We start from the raw sequence: 26,738 nt of genomic DNA, 5'->3' as shown, positions 1-26,738 counted from the left end.
TATGAATTAAACATCAACACAACTGTAGAGCAAATTTCCAAAACTGACTCTCTATTTCTCAGGTTTGGAAATGACACAAAAATCATGAAATATATTCATATAATATGAAATGAAAAGTCAAGCAAAATGACACCTTTTATTGGCTAACTAAAAAGATTACAATATGCAAGCTTTCAAGGCAACAAAGGCCCCTTCTTTAGGCAAAGATGTAATTCAGAGACTGGAATTCCCTGTGTTTATACAGACACCAGGACAGATACAGCATTGGAAAGCCTTTAAGTGGGACATCTTAAGATGTAAAAAATTAACAGATCTCTCCAAGCTAAGATTCATTTAGCTAGAGAGGAGAACAATGTGTAGTCAAGATCTTTTGATAAGACAGAAACTGTCCAACAAAATCTTTTGAAGTTTTTCAATACAATGTGGATCTGTAGTCAGGTTGTCTGGGTCATTCCGAGAGATATAAACAATCCTCATAACTGGCCAAAAAACTCTTGTCTCTATTTAAACCATATTGTAATTTGTTAAATTTTAACATGAGTTTAACTTCCCATTCTCTTCTCTCTTACTGTGTTTTGAAGTTGCCCATAAGCACAGGAATTTTAAAGTCTTTCTCATGGTGTCCATGGCTGATAAAGTGAGCTCCTACAGGAACGTCCCAATTGCCATGTTTAATGTGAAACCTGTGTAAATTCATACTTTAGCGGAGTGTTCAGTTTCTCCCACATAGAGGGCAGTGTCAGGACATTTCATATAGAGATTTAGGTGGACCACATTTAGATGAGACCGTTATCTATTGGTTCATCCAGGGAGCTTCGGAGCTGCAGGTTAGGTGGTTGTCTGTATGCCATGAGGGGAAGCTCTGGAAATACATCTCTTAGTGTTTCATCATTATTTAGTATTGGCTGAAGTTCTCTTATAATTTTTCATAGTGCTTCAAGATGTGGGTTATAGGTGACAACAAGGGGGATGTGGTTCTTGTTGTCTTTGACTTTATATTCCAGAAGGTTTTCTCTGGGTATGACAGCAACTCTTCTTATTTGAGTGTCTGTTCTTTTGGGAGTATATCCTTGTCTGATGAAATCAGGTCTAAGCTCCTGCTGTTGTTCATCCCAGTCTGTTGGGACTGAGCAAATATGGTTGTATCGTATTGCTTAGCTGAAAATAATGGAGCACCTTGAGGTGGAAGCTATCACTTCTCAGGTAGGTCCGTCTGTCTGTTGGTTAGAGACAAAAAAGGTGTTACAAGGGTGTTATCTTTCAGTTGAACGGTGGTGTCGAAAGAAGTTGACTTGTTTTTGAGTAATTAAGCTTCAGCATTATGTTGGGGTGGAAAGATTTATATTCGTTATGAAAATGGAGAAGGTAGTCCAGATTATGAATATGTCATCTATGTAACCGAGACACATATAATATAAAACAGAACCAAAAGTCACAGATTTCATATATTTACATTATGCACACATACACTCTGTATGAGATTTTCCAAACTTCACTAAATATTTTATTTCAGCTAAATGGACTGAGTAAGCTTTCCAGATTTGGAGCTTCATGATTCAGAATTTTGAATTATTTGTTCCATAATCAACCTACATATGTTGGATGTTGTTAGATCAGCTTTATTAGGCAAATGTTGTTTATTGTATATTCATGTGCTACTAGAAGGGAGCGATCTAGAGCTTGTTCTAACTTTAGGGTTTTTTAGACAGTGTCATCATTAACTTGCACTGTTTTAGGCATTTGACGTTATGGTCAGTATTATTTTTTTCTTGTAATATATATATATATACTAGTCATTTAGCCCGTTACAATAACGGGCGCTAGAACAGTAGTGCATAAACATTAGTAGGAAAAGTCTATATTAAATGGCAAGGGACTTTGACCTCATTCTTTTTGTTGGTCGTATTTTTCTTTCTTTCAGCCTTTCTTTTGTTGATGTTTACTTGCTGAGCTGACTGTTCTTCATGGGCTGCCGCCGTGTATTGTGTGTCTTTAATTTTCTGTGACAGTAATACTGTCTTGTACGGCTCTATTCAATAAGGGCGTGCACAAAAAGGCGAGCTTCAATTGAGCGCAGCGAATAAAGGCGCACGTAAATAAAGATCTGCACCTTTGTTGCTCTTCACATATTCCAGAGCCATTTGAACTAAATTATCTACGAACGCCTTTATTCTCTGCGCCCAATTGAGGTCGCCCTTTTAAGGCTCGCTTTTTTGTGCGCGCCCTTATTGAAGGATGCCTGTGCGCACCCTTATTGAAGGATACCGTCTTGTACGTCCGCTGGCTTGTACGTCCGTAATATACCTTTAATTTTCTCTGGTGGTAATACAGGCGTGCGCGTCGGTAATATGCCTTTAATCTCCTTTGACAGTAATACTGGCTTGTATGTGGCTGTAATATGCGTCACTGTATTGTGTACCTTTAATTTCCTCTTGCAGTAATACTGGTTTGTATTTCCGTAAAACGCCTCTAACTTTCTCTGACAGTAATATTGCGCATCGCACCGTGCCCCGCGCATACGCACTTCATCAGAAGACACCCACACACGGACACCTGGACGCACACAGGGATTTTATATATATAGATATAGTTCTTTTTGTGGTTTGTTTACACTGGCAATGTAAGTTAGCATTAGGAGAAGTTAGTATACTGATGCTATTTAAACCAAGATCATTGCAAGTTTTTGCATAAATATCAAAATGATTTTATCATGAGCTAGTACTGAAAGATTTAGGAATTCAGGACTTTTTGCCTGTGTATTTTAAGTAAGATTTTGATAAACATTTTGGCCTCTGTTGATTAGTACCTTTTGTCTTTTTGACTGAGTACCTTTTCTTAACCAGTTATTTTAAAATATTTGATTTAATAAAATAATAATAAGACCAACTCTGACCCTAAATCCCAATGAAGCCAAGAAGGTGAACTTTTATAAAAGAAAATGTTTTTTTTTTGTAATGGAGAGCAAGACCCTCCAAATAGGATAATTATTTTTTGTAAAATTATCTTTATCAAATAAGTTTGAGCCATACTTTTATTTTAAAAATAAGACAGTTGTTGCTCTGGGACTCCAAATTGTAACATCAATGCCCATAGGATTGGAAAGGGCTTTAACCTCCTTGGTGTTAACCCTGAGCGTCTCTTGGGCTTGGAATTCTACATAAACAATGATAAGCCAGAGTTTCCCTTGGGTTAAGCTGTATTGTTCATACGTACAGTTTTAAGCCCGATCAGTACTCAGGACAATATTTTGTTTCCTTCTAGTTGATAAAATAATTTCATTGTGCAAAAAAATCTTTAATATTTTTATGTGTTTTGCCACTCCATGATAACTCATCAATATTCATATGTGGGTGGAGACCTCAACCAAAACACACAATGGTGTGTAAATGGAAAATGTAAAGCCAGTTTTAAAACAAACTGAAACTAAACCAAGTGATAGTGATAGCCATCTGAATTGTTTATTAGACGTCGACACAGATAGAGAAACTAATGTACATGACATGTACGAAAGAACTGTCATGATATGCTTGGTGATTTTGGTTGCATGAAGGTTACGTGTGGCAAAAAAAATTTAAATGATTACAATCAAGGATAAGGACAAGGAAGACATTAATCTCCTAAGCACTGTTCACAATGGAACAACTTTCAATGTTTGTGTCACGGAAAATGTGGAGGTCATTAAGCCTTGTTCTGTGATGGCCTAGAATAACACAATAGAAAATGGCAATCATGTGGTTCAGGCACTGACCATCTTCACCATCTCATGTGCAAGCAACGGAAAAAATCTGTATAAGAAAAGTACTCAAAGAAACATGCTTCTACTCTCCCGAACGCAAAAGTGGGCTGTGTGTTGGTGACTCTTTCAAAGCACGTCATATGAAGGACGTGTACTAAAATTGCAGCAGTGGACACTAGATGTACCTTTCCTACTGTATTTATGATGACATTTTTGTATTAACACATTTCTGTTACACATTATAACATTTTTTTCTTGTCAAAATAAAATCAAAGTTTATGGTTTGTTTTTCTGGAGGTAAACATAACGCTAAGTTGGTTAATGCCTCAGCAACTAATTTTCAGGGAAGCCTAGACGTGTCTTTTGGGGTCAGGAATTTCCTAGCAAATGAACATCAGATCATCTCCTAGGAGCCCCAAGGACCCAAAGTCTTTTTTAAAGCTTAATGTCCAATTTGTAGTTAACAGAACTTTGCATGCATTTTTTTCCACTTTCCCCCTACACTTGGTCATGCATCAGATTGTCCCTTTACATTTCAGATTGTGTGCTCTTTCATCTCAGCATCAAACAATGTCTCAGTTTAGCATTTTAAAATTATTGGTATTCTACAAGTAGAAATTAAACTTGCTATATGTATCATTTCTTTAGTCATTGCTGCATTGTTTTTTATTTTTATAAAACTGTACTTATAAAACCTTAAAAATACATTGCCGACTTATAATGTGGTCACATTAATATATTCAATAAAGTATAAAAAGACTGATTTATAATGTACTGAATTATTAAGGGCCATAGATCAAATATGACTTTGAAAAATATAAGGGAAATAATTAGAAATTCAATTATCCTTTTTAATTTTTTTTTTCAGTATATTTTTGCACTGGTGAAGAAAAGTAGAGATTGTTAATATGGAATTTACAGGGGGTGGCCAAAATAACAGAAACCCCACATGAAAAATCACTTAAAACTTTGAAATAACTAAATCCCAATTACAAAGGCAGCTGCACCAGTGACTCATTTAGGTTGATAGCCAATTTGCAGTATGTGTCAGCTATAAAAGAGCTCTGACAATTAGCACCTCGATACCTGAATTTTTCAAGTAATATTACACAAGTAATGGAGCTCCAAAGAGGCCTTGCTATTAGTGACTCACTTACAGGAGCATTATTTAAAAAATGCTAAATTATTTCTTGTGCATATGCCAGACATGGACAAATACAGTCAACCTCTGATATCCAAACAGCAGAGATAGACCAATATTTCACAGGACAGCCTAAATGTCACAAATATATAGCCTTAGACATTGTTGAAGTTAGAAAAGCAGTCAGAGTGAGGCCTTCTAACTGTGTAGTGCCATAGGTCTGAAGGAGCTCCAGTAGCATTGCTTGACACACTTCTGCTGAATAATTCATTGGTTAAAAGTTCTCAATGCCATTATGTCTAAGACCACATTCACAATGCCAGGCTGAAATGACTCAGATCTGATTTTTTTTTGCCTTAATGTGATGTTTTTACAGATGTGTGGACACAGAAATCCAATTTTTTCAAATTAACCCCTTAACTGCCCTCTGCCGGATATATCCGGCATCATAGCTTTATTGCTGACGCTTTACTGCCGGAATTATCCGCCACATTTGCCTGTGGTTATGTGAATGCCTGGCGCGTAGTATAACTGACAGTTTGGCGTGGGTATTATTACTACGTTGTATTTCGACAACTCTGCGCTTGTATTGGCCGATCACGTGATGTGATTCGAAAGTGAAAGCTGTGAATATGGCGAAACGTAAACTGACTTCAAGTGAGGTTTTGCAGGCGATTTTGGACAATAATTCTGATCATGATTGTAGCAGTTCTGAAGAAAATTTTAGCGACAATGATGATCAGCAACGTGCGCTGCATGATACTGTGAATGACGGCGCATTGGATGACAGCGATGAGTGGGTGTATCCCCAGCATCTCAACTGGACTGCTGCCCGAGGTGAACTACCTTTTCTGCATCCGTTTGAGGCAACGTGTGGCTTTATTGTTGATGTAAACAATTACACTGCTGAGCAGTTTTATGAGCTGTTTGTGTCACCTGACTTGATCATAACATTTTGCTCATCAGACAAATCTGTATGCAGCACAGTTTATTGAGAAAAATCCCAATTTACCTCCACATTCCCGTGTTCGTGCTTGGGTAGACACTGATGAAAACGAAATGAAAAAATTCATTGGGATTTTGATGTTGATGGGAATAATCAGAAAACCAGATATTGAGATGTACTGGTCTACAGATCCTATGTATGCAACACCTATTTTTGCAGCTATCATGACACGTAACCGATTCTCTTTGCTGCTGAAATTCTTTCATTTGAATGACAACAGAAATGAGCCAGATAAGAAAGATCCAAACCGCGACCGCTTGTTCAAGCTATGTCCTTTGATTGACCATTTATTTGAAGCATTTCAGTTGCCCTACATGCCAGGACCGTCAGTTACAGTTGATGAAAGTTTATTGTTGTGGAAGCCTGAAAAAAGGTACATTTTGTGTTTTATTATGTGTTTGCCCATTTCTAGAACTTGCACAACATTTAGTGGTCAATACTGCTTGAATAAATGTAAAAAATGTAAAAAAGTAAAAAAACGAAAATTGTTCAGATTTCGCCTGGCGTGGGGAATATTTAGGGAGTTGGCGGTTAAAGGGTTAAATTTGAGTCACTTTCATATGTGGTCCCAGATAAGATACATATCCAATTACATATCATGGGAGGATTCTGGACTAAACATCTCTTGAATGCCTATATGAAGGCAATGAGGCTTTCATTGTGAGGAATGGCTGTATATGGAGGGGTGATAAGATATATTCTGTTGTAAATTTCTCAGCTCCCACCTCCAGCAGGTCAACAGTACATCCCATAACTGAGCTTACCTTCTCAGTCAACTTGCTCATTTGGTTGGCCTACCCTGCAGTGATGCTACCTTGGTCCTTGATATTAATAATTGTCAGGTGTTTTGTCACCTTGTTGTTCTTAATGAGCAGGTTAGAGTAGGGCTGGATCAGGCAGCATCTTCAAAACGTGAGAAAAAGTGAAAGCTACAGTGATTTTACACTGGAAAAATAAAAATAAACCAAGAAACGGAATTTTCATTAAAGAAACAGATTGTGACAATGATACTTCCTGAGTTTAAGTAACATTTGCCTTTACAGCATGTGATAAAAAAATCAGGCAGCAGACAGAAAAAAGTTTAGGGATGGCCACCCCACTGAAAAATCAGCAAAGGAAAAGAGACAGGAGCAGAGTTCAGAACTGAACTCACTAACAGGTTGAGTCTGCTCTATAAATATAGTGGGTAGGAGGAAGAGACAGAGTTAGGACAGGAACTGATGTGGCAGGAAGCAGGAATTCTGGGTAGCAGAAATGATGTCATCAGGGTTGGCAGGAGGTGATGTCAACCGTGGGTGGATCAATTGTGATGTCATTAAGAGTCAGGGACTTCAGCTGGGCTGCAGAGGAATAAGAGGAGAGAGGATCAGATGACAGTGCCAACCCCAAGTCTGGTTGACAACTAACACTATCTGAGCCTGTAAACTGTCCCCCATGTGCAGGTGTGTGACAAGCAGCATATCTAGAAGATGGATTAATGGATATGGATTGTGGTGGTTTCTTTCAGGAAGTTTTGATAGAAAATATGAAAACTGTTAATTGACAGTCCTTAACCTTAAATTAAGCACAATGCTTATGAGGTCTAGACATCCAGACTTCATCATTGCAAAATCCCCCTGACCATTTCATTTTCATATTCCTTTAAAAGTCATATCTATTCCCATTTGACCATTACATATGTTTATTGAGTGCGTGAAAGGGTGGGCATACTAGAATCAGCTAATCTGTGAGATGGGCTTTGATTTATTTTTGGTTTTGCCCTTCCTTCTTTGTCTGCCAAAATGATTTTCCATTTTCATTTTGTGATGTTGTAAATGGGAAAAATGCTTGTCTTCTCTTTAAAGGCTGCATCCCTGCTTGCTTCTTCAGTGTCATTATTCAGCCTGCCATAACCTTGTACTCTAGAGGTTACATGGCTACCTGTGTAAGTGCATTTGTAGGGTGCAGTCCTCAACACGTATTAGTCTAATGTTATGTGCAAATGAACAAAAATCAATAATACTGAAAGAATCAACTTAACATGAATAGGACACTTCTTCAGATTTGTAAGTGGCTGATGTAATGTCAGACAGATTTTAAATGGTCACCTTCTCCATTAAATAATGAGTCTGGAAACAGAGGATAAGATTAATGATTTTAAATACTGATGTAATGTCACAACCCACTAACAGGTCTTTAAATGGAAAAATCCTTAGATTTAATTTGTATCTGTAGAGGAGAGATTAATTTCACCAGACTCTTATTAATATTTTGGTAATGTCACAACTAACTAAAGGATCTATAAATTGAAAAATCCTTTAATTTAATTTTAGGTTTTATTTATATTTGAATAGCAGAGATTAATTTAACCCGACTTGGATTAATACTGCAGTAATGTCACAACCAGCTAATATATCTATAAATTGAAAAATACTTCAATTAAATTTTAGATTTTACTTGTACTTGAACAGCAGAGATTGATTTAACTGGACTTGTATTAATACTGAGGTAATGTCACAGCTAACTAATAGATCTATAAACTGAAAAATCCTTTAATTTAATTTTAGGTTTTGTTTATATTTGAATAGCGGAGATTTATTTAACCTGACTTGTATTAATACTGTAGTACTGTCACAACCATCTAGTAGATCTATACACTGAAAAACACTTCAATATACTTTTAGAGTTTAGCTGTATCCAAATAACAGAGATTAATTCAGCCCAACTCGTTTTAATACCAAGGTGATGTAACAACCAGCTAATACTGTAGATCTAAATATGGGAAAAATCATTTAATTTCATTTTAAATGTTATTTCATATTTGAATAGCGGAGATTAATTTAACTGGACTTGTATTAATACTGAGGTAATGTCACAGCTAACTTATAGATCTGTAAATTGAAAAATCCTTCCAATTTAATTTTATATTTTACTTAAATTTGAATAGCACAGATGAATTTAACCAGACTCTTATTGAGGCCATAAACATACAGTACTTCTTTATAGGCCCAAATCCATCATATCTATAACTCAAAGTTGTGAAATTAGAGGGAATTTGTAATCCATTTCTAAAATTTAACACAGTGATTCCTAATTTATATTTGTTTAAGGTAAACTCCTGTAATGTACAGAAGCTTATTCTAGTCGTGCAAAAAATGGTATTATTTCACAAAAGAATTGCGCTATTTTGCAAAAACGTTGTGTTATTACGCAAAGGATATTTGCCTGGTGTGGTTTGGTATCATTGCCAGACACCTTGTTAGGGCTAGCAAAGGATTGAGTAAGGATGCACACAGAGTGCAATTAAGTGGCAAGAACTGAACAAATGTCATTGGTATACACTTAATCCTGAAATTGGGAAGGGGAAATTTAATTTGCGCCGTCGTTTAAGATAACAGGGAGCCACTGATTATTACAGCAGCACAGAGAGTAAAGCAAGAAGCAACCTGCAGCTACCTGTAATGTCGGGTAACCATGTGGAGGGAGGGAGAGGTTAAGAATGCACATTACAATAACCAAACAAAAAATTATAGGCACATGTTTAATTTTAATCAGATTAAACTTTAGTAAGTTTAGTACAGATGTGTTAACATAGGATGAGTGGTCTCACAGTGCCAGAGTCTGCATGGTGTCTGCTTGTGTGCTCGATGTTACCAGCAACAGCAAGCAAGATTTTGGAAGATCACTGGAAATGTGTCACCAGTCTTCATGTGTTGTGAATTAAATAACATCCATCCTCTTTTTCCATCCCCTGAAAATTCAAAGCATGAGCACAAGCCACTGTGCCACCAGATCATACTGTTTTAAAATATCTATAGTAAATAACTAGATTAAAACAAAACAGATGCTTTATTCAGATATTTCTGTTAGTGGATTGCATGCAGCACATCTCTTTTCTGCTTATATGATTGAGCCTTGCAAACAGTAGAGGTATCATCCACCATTGTTGCTTCTTGCCTTTCACCTAGTGTTATAATTGCTATAGTCACTAGTTCCCCGTGGCCCTAAAGTGTGCAGATTCAATTTACCCCTCAGCACAAGAAGGATTAAATGTACACTTATGAATTTTATTTAGTTCTTCCCTCCTGATTGCAGGCTAGGCACATGCTTAATCTGTCCCTCACTACAACAACACTGGAGCACTCGTGTGCATGATGATACTGACCAGACCAGGCAAAATGTTTTACATAATAACAAAATACTTTTACAAAATAATACAACACTTTTGCTAAATAACAGATTTTTTTTGAATGGCGGGATATCTTCTATAGTACTATGAATCTTCTTCTTCTTCTTTCGGCTGCTCCCGTTAGCGGTTGCCACAGTACTATAGTACTGTGAATACACCTTAATATTATTTAAAACAAAGTTCAGACAAAGAAGTATACAAGGATTGCCCTTTTATAAAGGTCACTGCCAGAAATGAGACAACAAGCAGAAAAGTTTGTGACTGCACGGAAACAGAATAAATATGTTGTAACATAACACTCTCAAAGCTGCCTAATTCAATTCAGAAACATGAAGGACCATAAAATCAGTTGTTGATTTATAAAACATATGAAATAAATCTCAAAAGTGATTTTTTATTAGTTATTGTTTCATTTAGTTCTGTGCTTGTGTAATGGGATAAGCACAAGCATACAACATCAATTCCAAAGTCAAAACACCAAAAACAAATAAGTAAAGCTTCCCTCCCGCTGTCACTAATGGGTCTACATAGAAAGCTAGATGGCATAATTAATAAAGTGTGACATTTAGCACGACTCAAACTATTCCAAGGCAATGGAAAAAGAAAACTCAGGCCATAAATACAAATAACATTTAACTGGTGCTAACCTTACATGAACCACTTCATTCTGGCAGCTAAACAAACACTAACAATGAATTTTAAGGCACCTCTACTGAGAGTATGCTTCAAAGAGCAATGCATAACATATGACTGGTCTGTAGACTCACATTTCATTTAATATGATAAATTACAAAGAAGAATCCATTTAAATTTTTGTAGTATTTCACTGGAGCCATACACTCAGATTTATGCATTTGATTTACAAAGTTATTCTGCAAAATGATTTATGGCTCAATAGTTTCTGCTAATCTTTCACATAAGCAACACATAACACATTTGTTTATAAGTCCTGCATACAGAATAGAGAAATCACAAAATACGATATAATGGAGACTTTAAAAAATGGAAGACATTTCAGCTTTTGGCTACATATTGTTTAAATACATAAAAAGTAAATTCTGAAATTGCCTTAAGCAGACCTTTGACTATGAAAGGGAACAAATTTGAATTGGCCATATTTTCTGTGAAGAAAAATAAATAAATACATTCAAATAGCTGCTTACAAATTAAACCTTCCTCAACAGCGAAATATATTTGTTTTATTTTGAGGAGTGAATTATACTTTCAAAGTGGAATCATCTTCCTTTTCTTAACAAAGATTATCATTTATAAGTTTAATGGAACTTTTTTAAAACTATGATCAAGTCAAATAAGTTAAAGAAAAAAAAGAAAAGTCTGGACGTGAGCGTCAGTAGACCTTATGCCCTAGGAACCAAGTTATCCGAAGTATTCTATAACATTTCAATAATTATTTACCGCTGTGATGCTGACCTTTCTGATCTTAAAAAAGGTAATTATGAGAGCATGTGATGAGAAGAATAATTAATTGCAGTATTTGAGGGTTCCTTTGGAACAGGGGTCCCCAGCTCTGGACCTGGAGGACCACAGTGATCCTTTTCTTAATTAGTGACCTGTTTTTGCTGCTATTTAACTTCTTTTGAATTAATTTTAATTAATTAACCGTGACACACATGCACAGAGACAGACACACACCCATCATCAAGATATCAATGTTTTCGATATCAGGGTACCCTAAAACATTGAGGTCTGTTGAAAACTTGAGATCAAAATTTTTGACGAATCTAAAACTTTCCCTCCTCCCCCATAGACAATAGGTTATGGTGGAGGAGGGTGCAAAGCAAAAATGTATTTTATCTGTAAAAGTTAGATATATTGAGTTTAGAAAGTATTCAGACCTCTTCACTTTCTGTACACTTTATTGTGTTGTAGATTTAATTTAAATGGATACATTTTCCATTTTTGCCTGTCAATCTACAATCAGTAACCCATAATGACAAAGTGAAAACATGTTTTCAGAAAGGTTTGCAAATTTATTAAAAATCAAAAACTTAAATCTCTCAGTTTTGTAGGTATATAGACCCTTTGCCGTGAAATGTGTCTAGAACTTGATTGGAGTCAGCCTGTGGCAAACTAAAATGATTGGACATTGTTTAGAAAGACATATATATATATATATATATATATACCCTAAGTTCTTGTCTATAAGCCGCTGCTTATCTAAGGAAAAAAGTTGTGAAAATGAAAAAATAGAATATCGGCTTATACATAAGTCCGGCTTATACAGTAATCCCTCCTCCATCGTGTGGGTTGCGTTCCAGAGCCACCCGCGAAATAAGAAAATCTGCGAAGTAGAAACCATATGTTTATATGGTTATTTTTCTATTGTCATGCTTGGGTCACAGATTTGCGCAGAAACACAGGAGGTTGTAGAGAGACAGGAACGTTATTCAAACACTGCAAACAAACATTTGTCTCTTTTTCAAAAGTTTAAACTGTGCTCCATGACAAGACAGAGATGACAGTTCTGTCTCACAATTAAAAGAATGCAAACATATCTTCCTCTTCAAAGGAGTGTGCGTCAGGATCACAGAATGTCACATAGATAGAGAAAACAATCTCTAGCAAACAAATCAATAGGGCTGTTTGGCTTTTAAGTATGCGAAGCACCGCGGCACAAAGCTGTTGAAGGCGGCAGCTCACACCCCCTCCGTCAGGAGTAGGGAGAGAGAGAGAGACAGAGTTTGTTTTTCAGTCAAAAATCAATACGTGCCCTTCGAGCTTTTAAGTATGCAAAGCACTGTGCAGCATGTCGTTTCAGGAAGCAGCTGCACAAAAGATAGCAACGTGAAGATAATCTTTCAGCATTTTTAGACGAGCGTCCGTATCGTCTAGGTGTGCGAACAGCCCCCCTGCTCAATCCCCATATGTCAGGATCACAGATAGTCAGCGCAAGAGAGAGAGAAAAGTAAGCAATCTAGCATCTCAGCCATCTGCCAATAGCGTCCCTTGTATGAAATCAACTGGGCAAACCAACTGAGGAAGCATGTACCAGAAATTAAAAGACCCATTGTCCGCAGAAATCCGCGAACCAGCAAAAAATCCGCGATATATATTTAAATATGCTTACATATAAAATCACAATTTAAATGACCGCTACGCGCGCGTGTTGACTCGGCGACGCCCAGAGCAGAAAGAACGCGGTCCGGCCGCTCCAACCGCGCCATGCAGGGAGTGAGAGAGACGCCAATATCTCACACTCTCTCCCCCCTTAAAGAAATTAAATGGGTGCGAGTGAGACCACTGACCTCCCTCCCTTCTATTAGTTATAGGTTATAGTACGTTCGGCTTATCCATGAGTCCGGCTTATCTATGATAAGATTTTATTTTAAAAATTCGTATGATTTTTGGTCTCCGGCTTATACACGAGTCCGGCTTATAGACAAGAACAGGTATATATACAGTGCATCCAGAAAGTATTCACAGCACATCACTTTTTCCACATTTTGTTATGTTACAGCCTTATTCCAAAATGGATTAAATTCAGTTTTTTCCTCAGAATTCTACACACAACACCCCATAATGACAACATGAAAAAAGTTTACTTGAGGATTTTGCAAATTATTAAAAATAAAAAAACTGAGAAATCACATATACATAAGTATTCACAGCCTTTGCTCAATACTTTGTCGATGCACCTTTGGCAGCAATTACAGCCTCAAGTCTTGTTGAATATGATGCCACAAGCTTGGCACACCTATCCTTGGCCAGTTTCACCCATTCCTCTTTGCAGCACCTCTCAAGCTCCATCAGGTTGGATGGGAAGCGTCGGTGCACAGCCATTTTAAAATCTCTCCGGAGATGTTCAATCGGATTCAAGTCTGGGCTCTGGCTGGGCCACTCAAGGACATTCACAGAGTTGTCCTGAAGCCACTCCTTTGATATCTTGGCTGTGTGCTTAGGGTCGTTGTCCTGCTGAAAGATGAACTGTCGCCCCAGTCTGAGGTCAAGAGCGCTCTGGAGCAGGTTTTCATCCAGGATGTCTCTGTACATTGCTGCAGTCATCTTTCCCTTTATCCTGACTAGTCTCCCAGTTCCTGCCGCTGATAAACATCCCCACAGCATGATGCTGCCACCACCATGCTTCACTGTAGGGATGGTGCCAGGTTTCCTCCAAACATAACGCCTGGCATTCACACTAAAGAGTTCAATCTTTGTCTCATCAGACCAGAGAATTTTCTTTCTCATGGTCTGAGAGTCCTTCAGGTGCCTTTTGGCAAACTCCAGGCGGGCTACCATGTGCCTTTTACTAAGGAGTGGCTTCCGTCTGGCCACTCTACCATACAGGCCTGATTAGTGGATTGCTGCAGAGATGGTTGTCCTTCTGGAAGGTTCTCCTCTCTCCACAGAGGACCTCTGGAGCTATGACAGAGTGACCATCGGGTTCTTGGTCAGCTCCCTGACTAAGGCCCTTCTCCCCCGATTGCTCAGTTTAGATGGTCGGCCAGCTCTAGGAAGAGTCCTGGTGGTTTCGAACTTCTTTCTCTTACGGATGATGGAGGCCACTGTGCTCATTGGGACCTTCAAAGCAGCAGAAATTTTTCTGTAACCTTCCCCAGATATGTGCCTCGAGACAATCCTGTCTCGGAGGTCTACAGACAATTCCTTTGGCTTCATGCTTGGTTTGTGCTCTGACATGAACTGTCAACTGTGGGACCTTATATAGACAGCTGTATGCCTTTCCAAATCATGTCCAGTCAACTGAATTTACCACAGGTGGACTCCAATGAAGCTGGAGAAACATCTCAAGGATGATCAGGGGAAACAGGTTGCACCTGAGCTCAATTTTCAGCTTCATGGCAAAGGCTATGAATACTTATGTACATGTGCTTTCTCAGTTTTTTTATATTTAATAAATTTGCAAAAACCTCAAGTAAACTTTTTTCACGTTGTCATTATGGGGTGTTGTGTGTAGAATTCTGAGGAAAAAAATAAATTTAATCCATTTTGGAATAAGGCTGTAACATAAGAAAATGTGGAAAAAGTGATGCGCTGTGAATGCTTTCTGGATGCACTGTATATATATATATATATATATATATATATATATATATATATATATATATATATATATAGGCAACACAATTCATATTGCATTTGTATTGCATTCATATTGCTTCACATCCAATCTGACAGAGGTTGAGAGGATCTGGCAGGGAGAATTGGATAAACTGACCAAATCCACGTGTGCAGAGCTTGTGCAGACTTACCCAAGAAACTTCTATTGCTGCTGCCAAATCAGCTTCCACAAAGTACTGAATTAAGGGTTTGAATAGTTTTAAATGAGACAGTTTTTTAATAAGTTTCCAACTCTTTCTGAAAACATGTTTTGTTTTTGTCATTATGGGTTACTAAGTGTTGATTGATTGGCAAAAATTAGAAAATGATCAGTTTAAAATTAAGTCTGCATCACGAGAAATTGTGCAGAAAGTGACAGGGTCTGAATTCTTTCTGAACCCACTGTATAGTCTAATTTCAAGTTATTAAATTATGTGGTGTCTCAGTGCTAAAAGTTTTACAATCTGCTGATATTATAAGGGAAGTTAAATTTGCAGCATATTATAACATTGCATTCTCAATTATGATTGGGTGCAAAGCAGGAGTCATCTGCAGATGGGACACTAGAGTTTTGAAAATTAGTTCTTATATTTTTGGGAGGACTCTGTCATTTTAAGATGACTTGAAAAACATTTTTTGATAACTCAAAATGCATTGGAATTCATTTTAAGATAGTTGAAAATATATTTCCAGTATCACAAATTGGCCTGGTTGTTATTTCAAGATACCTCAAATGTAATCATGATTTCTTAGAGTGCATTTCAGAACTCTTCACATTGGGGTATATTTTATATACAGTATTTAAAATACAAGGGGAAACCCAAAATTTCCCAGAATCAGTCAATAGCACAGAATAGGGTGTAGTTATCGACTGTGCCACAAGATATACTTTTGGCCTTGTGAGTCAGTCTGCTGAGTGACATCTTCCTGATTTGATCGAGTGTGTATTTCTGACATTTATTCTGCAATCACGTCATTTGTTGTAAGCCGAATAAAGTAGGTCAGGTCATATTGAAATCAAAACAATAATGATTGTGTTTTTGCAAACTGATGGACTTGATAATAGATCACAGTAATCAGCAACATTACACTAAACTGCTGAGGCGTCTGTGGAAAAGCATCAGGGGAAAAAACATCTGGAGAAGTGGTGCATGCAAAACTGGATTTAGCTCCATTATAGCACACCTGTACACACCCGCATTGTCATTCACAGTTTTTGACCAAAAACAATGTGTTAGTTGCTTTGCACCTTGCATGTTTGCCAGATCTCACTCCCTGTGATTTATTTTTGTTCCCAAAATAAAAAAATAACAATAATGATAATAGAATAGAGGGAAGATGATTTGCTACCATGGAAGAAATCCAGGAAAAAAATAATAGGAGGCTCTAGACATGGTAACACTAGATGAGTACAGGAAATATTTCCAGAAATGGAAGAAGCACTGGGATAATAGTATTGCATCTCAAGGGGTGCATTTTGATGGTGACTGAAATGAATTGCTATAATTTGTATAATAAAGTTTTTTTTTTACAATTCTGTGAATTTTTAAGTTCCGTCTTGCAGATTATAGACATATCAAATTCATTTTTTGATATCTTAAAATGGACATCACCTCAATTTTAGATGTCTGACATTTCATTTCAAGATATCTGAAATACATTCTAATAAATCTTTATGTCTTTTTACTAGCTGGACTGGTCCAAGATAAATCATGTACTATTGGTCTACTGCTAAAATCTAATCGTAGAAGCATTAGCTAACTGAAACAAATTCAACGGGGTAACAGAACGGACGGAATTTGAATTCAATTCATTTTATTACTACATGCATTACAAAATAATAATAATAATAATACACTTTATTTATATAGCACCTTTCCAATGCTCAAGGCACTTACAGAATATAAGAAAGAACGGCAGGGTATACAGTATATAGCATTGTACAAACCAGATAAATAAGTAAAGAAGATTACAACAGTGAATTCAGAGATGTATTCCATTTGATTGTGCATAACAAATTTACCCCTGAATGTGCCCAACAGAGTGTTAATGTCTGGCAGGTAGAAATTGGCTTCTGTTATAGAGATTCATTTAAAGATTTCTGAATTGCATTTCAAGATTTCTAAGAATGGCTCCCATGTTATTTTAAAACACCTCCAATTAATTTTTGAGATATCTTAGGGTGGACATGAAGTCCGATTATAAAATACAAGATTTTTAGAAGAAGGTAAAATCAATTTCAGATATATTAACCTTATTGGCTTTAACCCCAAGCATCTCTCACACTCAGAATTCTGTGTAAATATGGGTAAACCTGATCATCTCTCAGGTAAAGCTATATTTTTTGAATGTACAGAGTTAAACCTGGACAGCATTCGGGACAGTATTCTGCAGCCATCTAGTATATAAAATAACATGATGCTATAAAAACAATAATGAATATTTCTATGCGTTTTGCCACTTTATTGTGACTCATCAATATTCATGAGTGGGGCTGAGCCTTCAACGAAAACACACAATGACGTATAAATGAAAAAATGTAAAGCCGTTCTTCCAGACGGACTTGAAGTGGAAAAGGACAAGCAAACGGTGATTGCATTCACTACACTTTTGGCACGCAGACTTATTCTGTTAAATTGGAAGAATCCTAACTCTCCTCTGATAAGTCAGTGGGAAACCGATGTTTTATATTATTTGAAATTGGAAAAAATCAAATTCTCAGTTAGAGGATCTGTACAAAATTTTTTCAAAACCTGGCAGGATCTGATCAATATTATTTTAGAATAAGAAGAAATAAATATTACCGCATTTAATTCCCTTCTCCATCTCTTATTTACATATATATTTATTTCTCCCTTTCTTCTGCATATTGTTGTCTTATTAAAAAGCCCTAAGCAATTCTCCTTTAGCTAAGCTCTCCTTCTCATGGGTGGGGTTTGATTTGTCTTCAATTTTGTTTGGTTATAAATTGATCTATTTGTATGGAATGATTACAATAAAAATTAATAAAAAAAAAAATGTAAAGCCACTTTTAGAACAAACTAAAAACTGAACCATTAGTTGAATCAAGCAATAGTCATGACAATGTGAATTGATTATCAGAAATTGACATGGATATTGAAATAATAATAATAATTTTTATTTATGTAGCGCCTTTCATACACTCAAGAACACTTTACAATTCAATAAACACATTAACAAGACAGTAGAAATTACATACAAGAAAAAGAATAATACTCATTGAAAAGATGTGTTTTTAACAAAAGTTTGAAATTAATAATAGATTTTTCCTTGCGAAAGCTGAGAGGGAGAGAATTCCAAATTTTAGGGGCTATCACTCTGAAAGCCTTGCCCCCCATAGTTACTAACCTTTATTTAGATACAGTGAGTAAGTTAGCGTCTGATGATCATAGTGCACGGGCAGGAGTGTAAGGAAGCAGCAGCTCAGACAGATAATGAGGGGCTAACGCATGAAGGGCTTTAAAGGCGAGAAGAATAATTTTATATTTGATTCTTGAAGAAACGTAACCAATGTAAACCATAGAGGACAGGAGTGATGTGAGTAGATTTTTTAGTGTGTGTAAGTAAACGGGCAGCAGAATTCTGAACATACTGTAATCTATTGATATATTTAGTTGGGAGGCCATAAAACAAAGCATTGCAGTAGTCCAGACGGGTAGTGATGAAAACGTGAATGAGTGTTTCAGTATCTTTTTAAAATGAGGAAAGAATGCAGATGAGCAATGTTGTGAAGATGAAAAAAGGCTGTCTGTACTATTGAGCTAATGTGTGATTGAAAGGTAAGAAGCTGATCAAAGATAACACCCAAATTATAGACTGATGCTGAGGGTTCAACCAGTGATCCCATCAAAGTCAATTTTTAGCCCACGAAGGGTAGAGAGGACAGATTTGGTACCAACTAATAAGATTCCTGTTTTATCAGGATTGAGTTGTAAAAAATTATCTGTCATCCAATGATTTCCCGAATGCAGTCAGTCAATGCAACAGGTGAAGATGTTGCAGTTGCATCAACACCTACATAAAGTTGTGTGTCATTGGCATAGCAGTGAAAGCTTAAACCATACCAATGAATAATCTCACCTAATGGGAGCATATACTGTAGATGTTGAAGAGGATTGGACTGAGAACTGATCCTTGAGAGATACCTTGTGTGAGTGAAGTAGTGGCAGATTTGTATTCCGTAATGAAGACGTAGTACTGGCGATCACTGAGGTATGATGTGAACCAAGAAAGAGCAGCACCGGAGATAGCAATAGCTGAAAGTCAGGACATTAAAATGTTATGGTTAACTGTATCAAACGCTACGCTCAAGTCAAGAAGAACTAGAATAGCAGCCATCCCAGATTCTGCAGTTATAAGTAAGTCATTGGCTACCTTAAGTAAAGCAGTTTCAGTGCTATGTAGGGCTCTGAATCCCGATTGAACAGGCTTAAGCAGGTTATGCAAATTTAAATAATCATTGAGTTGAGCAGCAACAACCTTTTCTAAGATCTTAGTCATAAATGGAAGAGTAGAAATTGGGTGATAAAATTTTAGCTGTAATGGATCTGAGACAAGTTCTTTAAAACAGGGGTTACAGCAGCAGTTTTTAAATCACTTTGAACAACACAGGTGCGGAAACTACAGTTGATAAAGTGAGAAATGAGTGCAGAAAGTTTGTTAGTGCAAGCCTTAATCAGTAAAGTAGGTGCAGGATCTAGGTGGCAGGTAGATTGATTTAATTTAGATATTACTTCAGCAATATAAGTTGGTGTAGTGGGGTTAAATTTAGATAAACTGTAGATTTAGAAGTATAATCAGTCGACAGAGATGAGGAATGGTTAGTAGAGAAACTTTGATATATAATTGTAATTTTTGACTGAAAATAGTCCAAAAATAGATTACAGTGCTCAACAGAGAAATAAGGATGTTCAACAGCAGGTTGACAAAGTCTGGTACTTGTCGCCCTACATCTCTTTTTAATACAGTTAACAAAGTCAATAAGAGTGGAATAATACATTGAAAGTGCAGCCGATAAGGTGCATCTGTATTACTTCAGGTGTTCGGTGGCCCTTAGCATGGGTTGAAAAACCAACATGCTGCACAAAACTGAAACAATCCAGTACTGAACGTAGCTCACAAGCAGATGGAGAGTCAGAATCCACATGAATATTAAGGTCACCAAGTAAAATAACAGCAGTAGACATGCCACAGAGAAGAGTGAGTATTTCATAAAGTTAAGAGAAAAAATCCAGCTGAAGTTTAGGAGGTCTCTAGATTAAAATAAGGTGCAGTGAAGCCTTTCCAGTGATTTTAACAACCAGGTATTCAAAAGAAATGAATGTCTACAGCATTGTACAAGCAAACCACCATAATATACTAGTTTGAATTTGGTCGCATAAAGCTTCAGTGTGGCAGAAAGGTAAAATGATTGTGATCAAGTGAAAAGACACGCAAGACATTATTCCCCTAAGCAATGTTCACAATGCAGCAGCTGTCACTGTTCATGTCTTTGGAAATGAAGAAGTCACTAAGCCTTGAGGTGTGGTAGCCTACAATAACACAAGTGGTGCGTTGATCGTGTGAATCAGGTACTGACATTCTACCCTCTCGTGTGCTAGCAACAGAAAAAATATTTTTAAAAAAAGTGCACAAAGAAACACGCTTTTACTGTCCAGGTTGTGACATTAGGCTGTGTGTTGGTCACACAAAAGATGAGTACTACATCTCCTCAGTACAGTAGTAGACTAGTACAGTAGACAGTAACCATACCTTTCCTAATGAAATTATGTTGATGTTTTGATATTTACATGTTTATGTTACACGTAAAAGGTATGTTTCTTTTGGGGCGGCACGGTGGCGCAGTGGGTAGCGCTGCTGCCTCGCAGTTAGGAGATCCGGGTTCGCTTCCTGGGTCCTCCCTGGTGGAGTTTGCATGTTCTCCCCGTATCTGCGTGGGTTTCCTCTGGGTGCTCCGGTTTCCTCCCACAGTCCAAAGACATGCAGGCTAGGTGGATTGGCGATTCTAAATTGGCCCTAGTGTGTGCTTGGTGTGTGGGTGTGTTTGTGTGTGACCTGCGGTGGGTTGGCACCCTGCCCGGGATTGGTTCGTGCCCTGTGTTGGCTGGGATTGGCTCCAGCAGACCCCCGTGACCCTGTGTTTGGATTCAGCGGGTTGGAAAATGGATGGATGGCTGGATGTTACACGTAATAACATTTTTTCTCAATGAAAAAAATGTTATGTTTTGGGTTGATTTTTTCAGGGATGAACATAACGTTAAGGAGGTTAAAATGTATTAGAGGTCAGTTTGAAATACAAATCTGAAAAAGGAAAATTAAACGCATTAGAGATTTCTTAAAATGTATTGCCGATATCCTAAAATATAATGGAATGTATTCTGAGATATCTGAAAGCTAAACTCAATTTTAATTAATTTTAAGATATCTTTAAATATAATTGTGGCTTGCCATATGTACTCAGCTACACCCACACTCACACAGGACCAGTTTAGAAGTTTAAAACACTAATTGCTAATCTTTCCTTTTAATTTTCTTAGATACATTTTTAATTAGCAGCTACACAGAAACACTAAGACATGAATATTAAAAGCTTTTTAAAATATAAAAATGTATGATTTACGACTTTTATTAAATTTCATAACTAGTTCATATTTATGGAGGCACATTCCTGAAGCAGTTTTCAATGAGAAGTCATTTTAATTGTTTTCAGTGCAAATCTGTAAAACAGGCAGTTGACTATCAAAAGGGGATTTATTTTTTTCAAAAATAGAAAATGAAAAATATTATGACAAGTGGAACTAATTAGAAATGCTTTAATAAACTGAAGAGCTGCTATGACTGTACAAGGTGTACTCAATTAACTGGTCGTACTTAGAATATGATGTGCTGGGAGAGTACATACCCCAGCAGCAAGAATGGGGCTGGGCAGGGACACAAAGTTTAATGCAGAAAAGTGCAACGTGCTACACGAGAGCAGAAGGGACCTCAATTCTAAATACAAGATGTGGGGCACTGTCCTCAAGGAAGCAGCCTTTAAAAAGAATTTGGGGGTTGAGGCTGGCACATCATCTAAGCAATGCGCCAAAGCTATAAAAAGACAAATGTATTGCTTGGGTATATCATTAAAACTGTTGAATATAAATCAAAGGATGTTATGCTCAGACTATAATGCACTAGTGAGACTGCATCTGGAGTACTGTGTGCATTTCTGGTCACCACACCACAAGAAAGACATAGCAGCACTTGAAGCTGTGCAGAGGAGAGTAACTAAGTACATCTCAGGACCTTAAGACATGTCTTACTGTGACAGACTCAGAGAACTTTTAGTCTATGGCAGAGGAGACTGTGTGAGGATCTAATCCAGGCCTTTAAAATTCTTAAAGTAGATCGAACAGAACTCTTTCAATTGAGGCTGAATCACATACTTGAGGACACCAGTGAAAATTCAGAGGAACTGCTTTGACAGCTGAAGACAGGAAGCACAGGAGTTGTGGGGATCTGGAACAAACTACCAAGACATGGCATTGAAGCAGAAAACATAAAGAAGTGTCTGGATGAGATATTGGGACATATTAGTCGTTAGCTAAACAAACGTGATCGATGGACTGAACGGTTTCCTCTTATCTGTCAAATGTCTTATGTCCTAAGTCTTTTTGGGGTTGCTGATGGTGAGATATGCCAGCCCACATTTTATTTTGCTTTTACTGGCTATTGGCTTGGTTTTCCAAATGGCTGTTAATGCCTAGTCTCATTACTAACAGCACAGATACTTTCCCGTCATTATTACTTTACACAATTTAAAGTTATTGTTGAATTAATTAAGCTAATGTACATGTTCCTCCACAGAAACACAAAATGTAAGTATTTAAGTGTGTGTATGTGCATGTGTAGACTTAATCCAAAGCAAACAGTTACTAATTTTTCTCATAAAACCATAGTCAACCTTGTTGTATGTGCATAGGATGTTTGTAAATGCATTGTAATTTTTCTGTTGTTATTTTTTTCATTTTGCTTCTCTTCTTTAGTGATTATAGTGACTTTTTGAACTTTTTTATTTTTATTTTTAATAGCATGAAAGAAGTTGGCCTAGGTCAGAAGCCAGGATCTAGGCAATCAAAATGTAAGCAGTGCCCAGTTGTCCATCCTTCTCCTGTCTGTGGAACTGATGGCCATACTTACTCAGTTAAGGTAATTTTTAAATTTGTTTTTTTAACTCATTTTTAGTTTTTACTGTTTTAAATGAATACTCTACCCATAAAGTATATTTTTATACTGTATGTTACTTATCCCACGTGTTATGCAGTGATGTTTTAATGGAGAATTGAAGTAATAAAGTTTTTGCTAGATTGAGCATAAATGGTGACAAGCGCTGCATGTTAGTAAATAATTTAAAACATTTGTGAAAAAATCTCACTTTATTCCTGTTACACAATTGGCACATCAAGTCATCCAGTCGTATGTTCCCAATGGGCAAGACACATGCATTTTTTGCTAAAATATGGTAAAATAAAGACTCTAGAAGATGACAGCAGAGGAAATGCATTCACACGGGTTGAAGCTTTTGAATTGAAGACCCGCCTATGCTCCTCATTCATTGGTGAAAAGTCCTGTTTTCAATTCAAAACCATGTTCCACATGCACTGCTCTGATTTCTCTGAAGCTGAAAGTTTACTTCATTCTATATGTTTGTTTATTTGCAGAGAAACAACGCATGACAAACACTAGACATTAAAATAGGAGAAAAGGTGACAAGCGCTTATAAATCCTCACCTTTATTGAGTCCACTGATTATGTAAGAATTACCAATAGTTGCACCAGCAGAAATCCAAAAACTGATACTCTCCAATGGTCTTGTTACTTATCAGTGAAGCTACTTTTAGCTAAATACAATAACATGTTGACTAAAAGGTCCCAAGCACTTTGTTTTGGTCAAGCCATGGTTCCTCGCTTGGCTTATGTTTAAGTTGCCTTTTTTGCGTTTGTTCACTTTGATTATTGTTCACTGTTTTCTATCATTTTTGTGCTCATTAGACTTACAACATACTTTTGAATGAATTTTGGCCCTCTAGACCCGAAAAGCCCTAGTTTTTAGGTCATTTATGGACCATGTGTTGTGCAGGAAATCACTAGATGTCTTCAATCAAAAATGATCAGAAGGACTTGAAGTTGTCCAGGCCCCATCAACCAACCCCAGGGGTTCGTCCCCTAATGGGATACAAGGGGTCAGAGTTACTCCTTTTTACAAAACTTTGAAGAAAATGGGGATTGGTAACATAGGTAATGTAGAGTGCTTTTTGATGGTGTTTCAAGGATGCTGACTATGAATATGATAATATTTTGGATATTTGATTCTTAAACCCTTTAAGAACCACTTCCAGAACATTCAAACTGACAAATTTCAAACATAAGTATGTGGGGTATCATTTTAAACTATTTTAAGGTCACTTGTTATAAATACGACGCTATTTTTGATTTTTTTTGATCCTTTGCTAGGGATCTGGCCCTCTATTGATCTCTGTCAGAGGGTGAAAAATGTAACATTTATACTACAATCAAGAATATTTAGACTTTATTAAAATTGAAGCGGACACTTTAATATTTCTGAGTTTTGACAGGGGTGGCACTTTGGTAAAGTAGTAGCACTGCTGCCTTGCAATAAGGAGACCAAGGTCCTCCTTCGTAGAGTCTGGATGTTCTTGTGAATGTTTTAGAAAGTATTTATCATTAAATACATGTAATGAATAGCAAATACACGTAAGCTTTCTACTTATTTTCCAAAGGCTATTAAATATCTTCTTCTTATATAATACGCTACCGTGGCTGTTAGTTTGTCTGTCCAGGATTTAAAATCACCTGTAGCTCGCAAACCGTTTGAACTATTGACCAGAAATTTAGTACACATATACTACGTGACCTCTAATGTCCGCTTTCGGTGTGATGATTTTTATTCTCTTTTTAGTTTTATTTTATCTTATTGTAGCATCAACTCTTGGCAGTGGCCAGCAGGGCGCCCGTGCAGCGCATGCACTTCATCCCTACCACCTTCGCCATCACTTCCTCTACCTCTTCATATCTTAAATCATTCTTGAGGCAAATTGAACACTTAAGTTCCAGCTTAAGTGAAACATTAAGAAAAACGTACTAAGTAATTGCAACACAAAAACTGACTTAATCAGTTTTAACACATAAAAATGCCGACGGAAGAAGCGGCCCGCTAGGGTGGAGAAAAGACGAGCTGCTCAGGAAGCAGCAAGCACATCAACCTCTGAGCAAACATAAAGATAAACGTAAAGACAAAGAGGATTAAAACTAAAAGTCAAGTGTATTCACTGCACGTTATCATGCAATCTGGCATTACTGGTAAAGTACAATTTCAAAATTCATTGTCATGTGTACAAAGTACACCGTTAGTTTAAAGTCTAAAAATTAGTGATGGTAGTACAATACAAACAACAAACAATTAATACAATACCATATCAGATAATAAAATGCAAGAAACACAGATGCAGTTCCAGGGTTCACGTCTCAGGTTGCCAATGTCTGGAGTTCACTTGTTTCCCAAACGTTTATGTGGGTCTCCTCCAGGTGCTCCGCTTCTCTCCCACTGTACAAAAATATGCGTATTAGGTGAATTGGCATTACCAAATTGGACTTATTGTGTATGTGTGTGCGTGTGCGTGTGTGTGTGAGTGTGTGTTCGCCCTGTCCAGGGTATGTTCCTGCCTTGCACCTTATACTAGCTGGAATAGGCTCCATCAACCCCCCTAACCCAGGTTCAATCAGGCCTGCTTATGCTAATTCAGCCTTTTTACCTTTACATCTATTTATTTAAAAGCTGCATATTATCTAATAATCCTAAATTCTATATTAACACATCACAAAAATGAAATATTACAAGTCATATTTGGCAATCAGCAAAAAATAAACAATATTTTTCCCCTCAGTACAGCATGGTAATGATATTGGTTTAGGTCTTGTTTTAAGAAGGAGAACTGAGCAGCTTTTTTAAGAAATAAGCTGTTCAGCATTTTGAAAATTTGGTGTTGTCTGTTCTTGGTTGCAATTTAACTTCCTCTGTGCTATCAACAACTCACAGTTTGTTCTTCTGTTGTGCCCAGCGGGAAGGAATAATGAAGACTGATGCTTTGGCTTAAACTGACAAGATTGACAAACCTTTCTGGTTTATGTCATTTCTTTCTGATCTCATTGAGTGAATTTTGCTGTGGCGCCCATTCATTTGATAACTGCAGTTGTGCTTTCAATCGGGCAGACTGCTTTATCCATCCATTCAATTCCATGATGCAAAATGAGTTTCTTTAGTGTGGATGGTAGTGGAATGGCAGTAATGGTGATTAGCAGTTCTGCAACACAAATATTTAAATTTAAATTACACACTGCTTTTGTGTGTTTTTTCTAGGGGAACTGCAGTTTTCCTTCCACAAAGGTTCCCCAAAGACATTTATATTGGCAACTCTAAACTGGCACCTTATGATTGTGGGTGTCTGCACAAGAGGACCTTATGATTTGTGATGGACTGACATCCACAGTTTATAGGGTCTACTACTACTACCTTTTAGTCTTTGATGCCCAA

At 37.0% G+C, this 26,738-nt stretch overlaps 1 protein-coding gene across 1 annotated transcript in view; it reads left to right on the top strand.

Moving 5' to 3' along the window:
* The window catches only part of spock3 (SPARC (osteonectin), cwcv and kazal like domains proteoglycan 3), a 409,772-nt gene that overhangs the window by 273,233 nt on the left and 109,801 nt on the right, over positions 1 to 26,738 (top strand). Inside the window, exon 5 of the mRNA XM_028804996.2 lies at positions 23,218 to 23,335. Within this exon, the coding sequence (XP_028660829.1) occupies positions 23,218 to 23,335 (118 nt within the window). The remainder of the gene's footprint in view (positions 1 to 23,217; positions 23,336 to 26,738) is intronic.

The sequence above is a fragment of the Erpetoichthys calabaricus genome, chromosome 7 (genome assembly GCF_900747795.2).
Source record: "Erpetoichthys calabaricus chromosome 7, fErpCal1.3, whole genome shotgun sequence".
Taxonomy (NCBI): Eukaryota; Metazoa; Chordata; class Cladistia; order Polypteriformes; family Polypteridae; genus Erpetoichthys; species Erpetoichthys calabaricus.
This window is presented reverse-complemented; position numbering and strand designations above follow the sequence as displayed.